This window comes from Sinocyclocheilus rhinocerous, unplaced genomic scaffold, assembly GCF_001515625.1.
Source record: "Sinocyclocheilus rhinocerous isolate Xijiao unplaced genomic scaffold, SAMN03320098_v1.1 scaffold773, whole genome shotgun sequence".
NCBI classification, from domain to species: Eukaryota; Metazoa; Chordata; class Actinopteri; order Cypriniformes; family Cyprinidae; genus Sinocyclocheilus; species Sinocyclocheilus rhinocerous.
This window is the reverse complement of record NW_015642873.1, coordinates 268,406-278,912: the sequence shown is the minus strand read 5'-3', so window position 1 is coordinate 278,912 and position 10,507 is coordinate 268,406. Positions and strand designations below refer to the sequence as shown.

Sequence of the window (10,507 nt, the reverse complement as noted above, 5' to 3'; positions counted from 1 at the left end):
ATAAAACATATCAGAGGATTCCCACCCACAATAATTGAAACAAAGAAATACAACGAAAAGACTGCAGAAGACAAGGAATCACACCTACTACTACTTGGAAGTCATTCTGTGGTGGAGCTGATTTGAATGAACAATTAGCAGCAGACGTACTAACTAGAAAATTACTCTGAACATTGAAAACAGGGAGGTTCCTTAATGACTGCAATTACATACAGCTATATTTAGAATGCTCAAAATTACATTTCAGCTTCTGTCCAAAACCAAATCTGTAGTCTTCCGAGCCAAGGTACTGTACAGTTTGCTACACGTTAGGAGCAACAATTGATGCAATGTGCATCAACCTCTTAAAAAACATCTAGACACACAGTTGACTTTGTAGTCATACATAGTTACCACATATACTATGTGATAAGTCATTCAGGTTTCTGAGGCTTTAAAGAGCACAAAAGACAGAAAAGAGCTACAGGGAAAAAAAAATTACAATTGCATACCTTTAGAGGTACAACAGCTTGTCAATGGGGCAGCACCCTTAAATGGACATATCTGTACCTAATCTACCCCTCGAAGGTGCATATTAGTAACAGGTACCTTTAAAGTAGTAGTAAATAATTGTAGTAGTAATAGGTACCTTTAAAGTATTACTATGAAATTTTAAGGGTAAAAAGGTAAAAAGTTCAGGGAGCGCCCGAGTGGCAAGTTGTTGTACCCCTAAATCGACAAGTTTGTACCTTATCTCCCCCTAAAAGGTGTATACCTTAGAGTTGAAATAGGTACCTTTAAAGTACTACTACAAACTTTTTAAGGGTAAAAAAAAGTACCCCTAAAGGTACAATGTATGCACATTTTTTTTCTGAGAGTGTAGAGACTCTTTCTTTCGAGAAACTTGGCATGCCATGCAGTCTTTTTTATGGTCCCAAAGTTTCAACAAATCAGAAGAACTCTCCTCTGGACTTGAGTTTGAGAATCTCTGCCGCCAGCTGCTGCGCATCTTTCAGCTGCGGGAACATTTCCATAACTTTGTTTACATGATGCGGGTTAAAAATCGCATGAAGCTTCTTCCTGACCTCCTCTCTTTCTTCCTGGAAAGCGTTGGACTGTGGCATGGCTGAGTGCTGCTGGCTTCCGTAGACATCAGGAGACCTGTGCGAGCTAGGACAGGGTAAAGGTTCGGGTAAACTGGTTGCCTGTGGTAAGAAGTAAGGGTAAGGCCAGGCACCGTAAGCAGAAAGACTGTAACGCTGGACGGGGTTGGGTAGAGGTAGGGAGCTGTAGGCACCAAAGTTGGGCTGATAGTTGGAGAAAGAACTCATGTTGTCATAGTAGCGCTGGCCACCTGCAGGTACACCAGGGTTACCAGACATCGGTGGATGATTGGATCTCATCCTATGCAACTCATCAATGCTCTGGGATGGATCTGAAAATTGGCTTTGGTAGGATCCAAGCCCTGAGTCAGAACTGAAAATGGACGAAGGGTTTGTTGGGTAAGGTGCTTGCAGACTGGTTCGGTCTACTGAAGCACTGCGTTGTGCTACTGTGGCTGTATTTAAGGGCTTTTTGGTGGACAAAATGTCATCCCAGTACTGGAGCATAACATCCCTGCTGTCAGAGCTGTTGGGATCCAAGTTGAGCTTTTGTTCCAGTTCTTGCTCCAAGGAGGGTGAGCTGGACCCAAAACTTGGGTACATGCCTCTTAGTGGCCCAGTTACTCTGCTTTCCTCTTTTGAACCAGACAGTCTGGCATTCTCTCGAAGCTCATCGGCTAGAGAACGCTGTGACTGGTTTGTGCGCTCTGGGTGGTAGAACTTACACTTGATCCCATATGTGCACTTTTTTCCTGAAGAGTAAAACGACAAATGTGTTATAAGGTATACTTCAGGAATGTGCAACATCGGACCTGGAGGGTTGTGGTCCTGAGTTTAGTTCTATCCATAATCATAGACACCTGTCTGTAGATTTCTAGCAACCCTGGAGACATAGGTTCGATTTTTCAGGTGTGTTTGATTAGGGATGTAACTAAACTCTGCAGGACAGGTGACCTCCAAGACCAGATTTGCCAGATCTTTGGTCTACTTCAGAGGTGTCCTGGAGAGCCACAGTCCTGCAGATTTTTGCTCCAACCTTGATAAAATCTCAGCTGTAGCTTTTTAGTAAACCTTGACTTAGTAGTAACCTAGTAACCTTGATTAGCTTGTTCAGGTGTGTTTGATTAGGGTTGGAGCTAAACTCTGCAGAACTGTGGCTCTCCAACCCTGGTCTACTTCCTTCTGTTCATGCACCTTGTATGTTGACAGAGTGAATCCAGCAAAGTTTATTTCCAACTTGCTTCGAAACACTTGTCTGAGATTTTCAAGTAATCCTGAAGACCTCGATTCAGGTATGTTTGGTTAGGGTTGGAGCTAAACTCTGTAGGACAGTGGGTCTCCATGAGCAGGACTGAAGACCTCAGAGTTACACAGAGTTAGGTCAAATACTAGGGCTATCAATTGACTGAATTACATCAAATGCAGATTTATTAAAGGGCTTCCATTATGCTTTTTGATTTCACCTTTAGTGTGTAATAGCTTTTTGTGCACGTAAACCAGAAGTGTCCAAACCTGTCCCAGGAGGGCCACTGTCCTGCAGAGTTTAGCTCCAACCCTAATTAATCACACCTGAACCAGCTAATCAAGGTCTTCAGACTCACTAGAAACTTCCAGGCAAGTGTGTTGGAGCTGGTCGCAGATAAACTCTGCAGGACGTTGGCCTTCAAGGGGCCGGATTGGACACCCCTGATGTAAAGTTGATGCTAATGGGATTTAATCTCTTCAGCCAAAAACACTTGCCTAAAATATCTTGTTTGTAGTCATGCTATTATATCCGTGACTTAGCTACGTCATCACATTACACATTTGCATAATGCCCGCTTAATCAAGGAACAGTTGGATAGGTGACTTTACTATGTCAAATATACACTGTTTGGACATTGTATGGAATTTCAATACCAACACTGCAGTTACCATAGAAATCGTTCTGTTTACAGCTGCCCATGAAGCCTCTGGAAATGAAACCCAATTATGGTAAGGGGCGTTACATTTTTGTTACACTCTTTAAGTGGCTGACTAATCACAACAGACTGGGCCAGCTTTCAGAAAGGCGGCCTTCAAAAGACAGGGGCTAAAACGTTTCAGGCAGAGGTTGAAAATAGTTGCTGCTTCAATGTGCAGTATTAGTAAAATAATGAGCTTTTTGAACTTTAAATTATGTAACTATTCTAGCAGACCCCAAAAAATAAAATTATGAAATTGTAAATTAGCATAATATGGGAACATTAATCAATTTAATTACCATCAAATCACATATCAGTATTTGCTAAGAAAATTCAAAGACATTCAATTAATGTGGCAGTTGAAAGCAGACTTTACAATTGTTTGAGGAGTCATAATACCATTTTGTTTGGTTTTATAATTTACCATGAGCTTATCACTGGCCTACAGTGCGTTATATCTGGCTGTGAGTGGGCTATATTTTTATTAATTGCACTGAACTAACACATTAAATTGACAGTCCTAGAAATGTATTTCAATTAGTAGTTTGAGGTTTATATGGCATACATGATTCTGAGTGATAGAAACTGATAAGTACTTACCATATGGACAGAGTTGTCGCTTGTGGTCAAGCAACATAGCTTTTTTACGAAGAAAATTATCTAAATTGGGTCCATGACGGCCGAGAGGGTCATCAGGTGGCATGAACCTGTCCAAGAGGGTCGTGTTGATGGTTATTTAATTTAATAGGAATAGGAACAGGCATTACAAAAAGCATTAGCAGCTCCTAAAGAATAGTTGTAAAAACGTACTTGTCGTTAACAAACGAGTACATAAGCAATCTCTCCTCAATACAACGCTTCCACTCCGGACGTTCACTTTGCAGGTCACGATATGTGTCGTTGGATACTATAATGCCATCCAGATCATGAGCTAATTTGACAATAAAACGATCATCATAGCAAACTACACGCTTTCCTCCGACCCTTCGTGAAGGTGTAAACACAAGAATCTTCTTCCTTTCCAGCTCTTCCAAAATATGCTGATCTGGAAACAAAGACAAATTTTATATTTTTAATTATATTTGTTGACATTTTTAGCATGAGTTTGGAATGAAGACTGTCTTTCTTATTGCCATGGGACATTATTTACCAGTCGCTGATAGAATAACTGGACCATAACTAATAATTGAAACAATTTGAAAATTATTATACAACAACTCCTTTAAGCTTAACTAATGTTTTAAGCAATTACCTGTGCTTGACCAGTTTTCTACATTACAGATACAAAACAAAATGGTTATTCCCCCAAATTAGCATTTAATATCCACCAAATGCTACTTTGGGGAGGTGGTAAACTAAAAGTTCATCACAAAACTAAAATTCATCACAACGCACCAGACTCGATTAAAGATTCACAGTGAAACTGTAGGTGATAAGGAAAACTCTTGAACTTCCTGGTGGGGAATTCCCAGTGAGACCTGCAGGAAACCTATCTCTTCCTTATTCTTCTTGTTTTGTTATTACCGTTCTTGCTCGAATTGATTTGAGGAATCTGAGCAGGGGTGTTCACAACAAAAGAGAGACAGTCCAGGGACATAAACAACTGAGATTACTATCCCCACATCAACACCTCTAGGCTGTTAAAATTGAACCTGAATGTTTCTAAAGTCCTGAAACAAAGGTCATTTTGTACTAGTACCAGATGTACAGAGGGACTGTTTTGCAACCACAAACAAATGAACAGCAAACTGTTAAATTTTTTAATTAAACCATTTCAATTTTAAAGACCTCGTCAATTATTGCAACGTGAAAACACAATATTCTGTGTAATGCACGAGTCTAAAGGTTTAGCTTTTCATTAATATATTGATGTCAGTAAGATTCTTCAATGGTTTTGAAAGAAGTCTTATATGTTCACCAAGACTGCATTTATTTGACCACAAATACAGTAAAAGGTGTAATATTTAAAAATATATTTTTAATAAATGTCTTCACTGTCTCTTTTGATAAATTGAATTCGTCCTTGCTGAATAAAAGCATTTATTTCTTAAAATAAAATATTACTGACCCCAAACGTTTGAACGGTACTGTATGTTTACTGAAAAACCTGCCAAAAACACTGCTGAAGAAAATGATTTCTTTGCAGTGTGAAGTATAGGCTTATCTGCGTCTGTGCAGTCAGATGGGCGTTTTCGCTTTTCAGACAAACCTGTCTGTTATGATTCATTTTTACCAAAAGTGCTGAGGGAGTGTCTCTACCTGAAATAGGTACATCAGGCCTGGGCTGCTCTTTTCTCCAGGAAGGCACGAACACAGTGATATTTCTGTGTCCTCGGTCAAGGAAGTAATTAACTGCCAGCTCAATCCCACGGCAAGAAAACACTTCCTTGTTCCCATGACTGAAAGAAAACAAGAGAGACCGTAAAAAAAGAGAGAGAAATTAGTTTGGCAAATGAGTAAATCAGTGAATGTGCATGCCAAAAACCACTGGTCTGTATAAATGTTAGAGGGCTTTGGTGGTTATGTCGCTTTTTCAGCATCTTACGCCATGAATGTAATGTTCCTTAATGGCATGCCACATGTCAAATTATTAATTCTTACATTTTTAAAAGTCTCCTTACAAGTCCTGTGTGAACGGCTCTTTAATTATTCTGTGTGGTTTGGTGCTCAATAACCATTGTTTTTAATGAGGAACATACATTTCCTGAAAGTTCATGAAGTTTTGCTAAACTGTGGTTAATCCATTTAATGCATCAACACTATCAGATTTTATAAATGTGAAAAGTATATTGAATTCCAAGGGTTGATTCAGTAAACCCAAAACTAAACAGTTTGATCCATCGCAACTTTTTTTTTTTCAGATGTGGACGTTGGAATTGCTTATAGCAATAATGCAACTAGAAGGCATGCTAAAACACAACCTGATTTGCATAACCTCATTACGGAGTACTGTACAACAATTGGAATGCAAACTGTAGTTGTTGACAGATGCATGTCAGACATGTTTATAGTATTACTGATAAAAAAAACAAAAAGAGATAAGACAGACAGAAATGATGACAGAATTGTTTGCTTTGACTGGGAAGCTACATCCAACAAAACACAAGAAAGAACAACAGCCATTTCCATTACGTCATGATGTTACCGCAAATATAAATGCATCATTTGGCTTTCACACACAATGTATACCATCTCCATGTCCAATACCATCTCTCTTAGACTACTTATAAACCCTTCATTTCAAGGAAGAATGTCTTTCACAAAATTCCCTACTTGTGACCTTTGCAGAATGCATGACTAAAAATGTTGCTGAGTGTGTTGAGCATGAGGCCTAGGATCTCTTGGAAACGAAATGGTTAAAACAGTGCATATTATCTGCATATCGGAGAACAGAGAAGCATGGACAAAGGGGAAGTACAAACCTTTTCAAAAGAACCAGGTCTAAGTTTAAGCCCAAAGGCAATATGAGCAATCCACTATGGGAATTGGTAAGCAATATTGCATTGAATGCACTAGTTACTACTTTAAAATTAATTATTGATCAATTTATGTTTCTTCCAAATAAAGAGCTATCAACAAGTCTGTATTTGTGCTATTATTTGGATGTGATATTCACATTTTAAAAACAAACTGTTACAACAATTTGAGGTGGACCAATATAAAAAATAAAAAAAAAGTGGAATGAAAGTGAAAGCCTTGTATAATTTGGGAAAAGTTTATTCACGACCAGAGCACAGCTGTCATGAATTTCCCTTTGTAAAGGCAACTTGTTGATACTTGTTAAACTGGCAAAGACTCAAAACTCCAGCATAGTTTTCAATCTCCATTCTCTTTCCATTGAAAAACCACATAAGAAAAACCAAGCCAGTAGTACCATGTCCTCACCTCATGGCCACGTTGCTGCCATCAATAACAATAGGCTTCAGGTCACTTTCTGGTTCAGTGGTGTCCTCCAGCGTTGAGCCCTGTGCCCTAGATGAGCTTCCTCCCCGATGGGGCAAACTGAACCCACTATCATCGCTGTCAGAGCTAGAGGAGGGCACAGCCTTGGCCCCTGAACGCACCAGCTCCCCCAGCACTGCGTTGGTGTCTGTCCCCAGGCCGAGCTTCCTCAGGGCAGCCTTCACCTCTTGTGGAGAGTATCCCAGCTTACGAAAGAAGTCGACCTTCATCTGCAGGTCATGGAGGTCAGGTCCGTCTTGGCCCAGGCCAGCGGGTTGATGGTAACACCTCGACTGCATCCCGCCGTATGTTGGATGTTTGATGTTCTGGGGTTTTTCAGTGCAAGAGCTGCTGTGTCGTCCATATGCTGCTCTGACATGTTGCTCAAGCTTCCGAATAAGGCTGAAACATAAACAAATAAATGGTGAATAAAACACAAGCCATAACAATGCAAGTTATAAACTGCAATTAAACATGTTATATTTACATAAAAAAATATAATACATAAAATGTAAACAGTAGAACAAGGTAATATTTTATACATACACATATTTTATGCATTACATGATTTGATCTTCATAAATTCCATCATTCATTCATGAACAACACAATTACAGTGACCATATCATTTATGTATAAGTGCAATTCAATTCTCCATCAACCTCCACCCAAAAATAATAAACAATTTCATGCATGGATATTGCAAAACAATCAAATAAAAATGCAAAAAAATAAAGTTTTAGTCTTGTAATTTAGAATACATATTAGAATACAGTAACTATAAAGTACATTTTAAAAAAGGTTCTCTGTCCTTCAGAGGTTACATATGTTTTCGTGTTGTTTCCGAGTTGACTTTGATATTTATTTGCAATAGTGTCCGAATTTTGATATGTATTTATCTGAAGAGGACTGTTTCTAGGCCCGTGAAAATGGTCCAGTGCATACAAAATACATCGAGATCAACCCAGTAGTGACTTGCTATTTTACTAAAAAAAGTTGGAAATGGCTTTAAATCTGTTTCCAGACTGTCCAAGGGGCTCAAGCATCATGATTAAATAATGGTAACTTGTACTCCAATGCATTTGATATGTATGGTGAAAAGCGCTGTACAAATAAACTTGATTTGATTTGATAAACAAAATCAGTTTATAGAGGTTTATATCAGATCAGTTTTCCTCGTCATTGATGTTCTACTAATTTGCATTTGCTTTAACTAATTGCTGCAATATTTACATTTAACTTTTTACTCAAAGTAGTGAGCATCTGTTTATTTAAATTGTACATTCCAGGTGTCATTAAATTACATGGTTAATAAATGACATCTACACTTCCCCTACTTTTACAACACTTTCCACGAAAAGTTCCCGATTCATTGATTACATAAGATAGCATATACAGTGTATTTAAACTCCTACAGACACAGGGCTATAATACAAACTACACGACTAAACTCGAATATACTGTACTGCCAATGACGCGACGATACAACTTACAACGTTCTTCTTCTCAGAACGACGCTGTCAGCGTTTCTAGATCGCGGGGGGCTTCACCTCAGCTGAGCTTCAGCCCTGCGGACCCCGGGTAAAGTACTAGAGAAACTTATAAACCATTTGTAGTTTTGAAGTAAGAATAAGAAAGCGTTACTTTAATGTAAAATACTGACAGTGTAAATGCCTGTCTCAGCTGTTACACAATAAACGTTTCTTATGCAAACGTTAACAAAATAAAACAGAATAACTTAGACCTACCATATTCTCCCAGTGATGAGTCCGGTGATCTGCAACGCGCGCCTGTGTGCTAGAAAGTACTGATCTTGTGTTTTATGACGTGTTTTAATGTAACACCTTTCCTCTTCTACTTCCTGCTCCAGGTAACTCGACCTGTTTCAGCCCCGGAAGAGAGAGAGAGAGAGAGAGTAGACAAACGACCACATTTACATGAAAATTATTTTTATATTCATATTTTTTAAATATTTTTACATTTCATTTTCAGTTCCTGTATTTCTGTTTTCAGCACCTTATTCACGTCCTATTGTATATTTTGTATTATATTGTTTTGTCCTTTTGGCACTGATTAGAAAATCAAGGTTTGTGTTTTTGTATTATTTTCATGATAGTAAAGCACATTTCCCCCCATACTGTAAATTACCATGATTCATAGGTATATTTTTTATTTTTATTTTTTATTATCAATTTTATTTTGCCATTATTTTCAATACGCTTTAAAAAATAGATTCTCAATACTTTAATATCGTATTTTTAGGCAAGCTTTTTTTTTTTCTTACATCTTTTTTTCTTTCTTTTGATTTTGGGTGGGAGTTTACCTGGATATGACAGAAAACACTTTCAAGGAACTGCTTGAAAAAAAAAAAACTATACAAACTGCATATTCACATCAAAGACAAAAAGCTAAAATTATATGATAATCAATACTGATAACCAACTGACAATTGACAAATAAGTAATAAAAGTAACTACCTTGAAATAAGCACAACAAAGTCTTTTCCAACTTCTCTGGTGTTGCATAATTTCATTCATAAATGGGGGCTGAATTTACATTTATGGTTGCGAAACATGTCTAAAAGAAATGTGGGAGGTGTTTTTATGAGCATACAGTATGACATATTTATGATCATGACATAATGCTCTTTATGAAGGCAATTGTGGGTAATATTACACTTGAAGAAAGAGTGATAAGTATCAAAATACAGGTAAGACGTGATTACGTAAGGTTTTTCTCCTCTCTCACGTGTTTTCCCTCAGTTGTCTTCTGCATGAATACCAGAAAAGGACAGTATATATAGTAATATATATATATATATATATATATATATATATATATATTGTCTGTGAAAGCGTATTGTAATTGTATTTAAACGTACAGTATGTTACTGACAGATCTGTTTATTTTTTTTACGTAATCTGGTTTCAAAACTAACTGACCAGTACATATCATCACTGATATTGTATATAATGTGCATAAAATCTTTTTTATGTTTCATTACTGATTGATAAATGTTGTTGTTTACATACACCCTTTATAGAGACCTATAAAGAAAATGAATCATACAACTTTAGGAGCCTGTCAACACATGCAATGTCTTTGGACTCTGATGCCTTGCCATTATTTTATTGTCACCAAAGTGACACTGGCGATTAGCTCCACTTGGTTGCTCCAAGACAGAGCAAAAAAAAAATGGGTGCCTTCTTCTTTTTCAGTGCTTTACTGACTCTTTGCGGGTCAGTGTCTATTGTGTGTGCGTCTTGAGGAAGTTATTATGAGTGAGGTTACTAATATGTCCTGCTCCGTGAGCCACAGGTTAATGGTGTGTACTGAGTGCAGTTCCGGACGCTGGAGAAAGCAATCACTGGGGGTTGCCAGTCCACTGCTCTCTCTGAGGTCCTGTGTCAGCGGGCCCAGGTGTCTCCGGTGCTGATATTACAGCGGGGCAATGAGCTACAGCAAACAGAGATGAGTTTCCCCGCTGACCCCCGCCGGCGCACAGCTGCCATGAAAACCAGCGTCCAGAGAGATCCGAGG

At 38.2% G+C, this 10,507-nt stretch overlaps 1 protein-coding gene across 1 annotated transcript; it reads right to left on the bottom strand.

Annotated features, from left to right (window-relative positions):
* Positions 1 to 9: 9 nt before the first annotated feature.
* LOC107756919 (bifunctional endoribonuclease and deubiquitinase ZC3H12A-like) lies at positions 10 to 8,848 on the bottom strand. Its single transcript, XM_016574248.1, has 6 exons — positions 8,716 to 8,848; positions 6,911 to 7,369; positions 5,285 to 5,424; positions 3,836 to 4,070; positions 3,626 to 3,732; positions 10 to 1,834 (listed from the first exon to the last, which is right to left on the bottom strand). Exons 2-6 carry the CDS (start codon positions 7,264 to 7,266, stop codon positions 930 to 932), a joined length of 1,743 nt encoding a protein of 580 aa, XP_016429734.1. The 5' UTR covers positions 7,267 to 7,369; positions 8,716 to 8,848; the 3' UTR covers positions 10 to 929.
* Between the last annotated feature and the right edge of the window lie 1,659 nt (positions 8,849 to 10,507).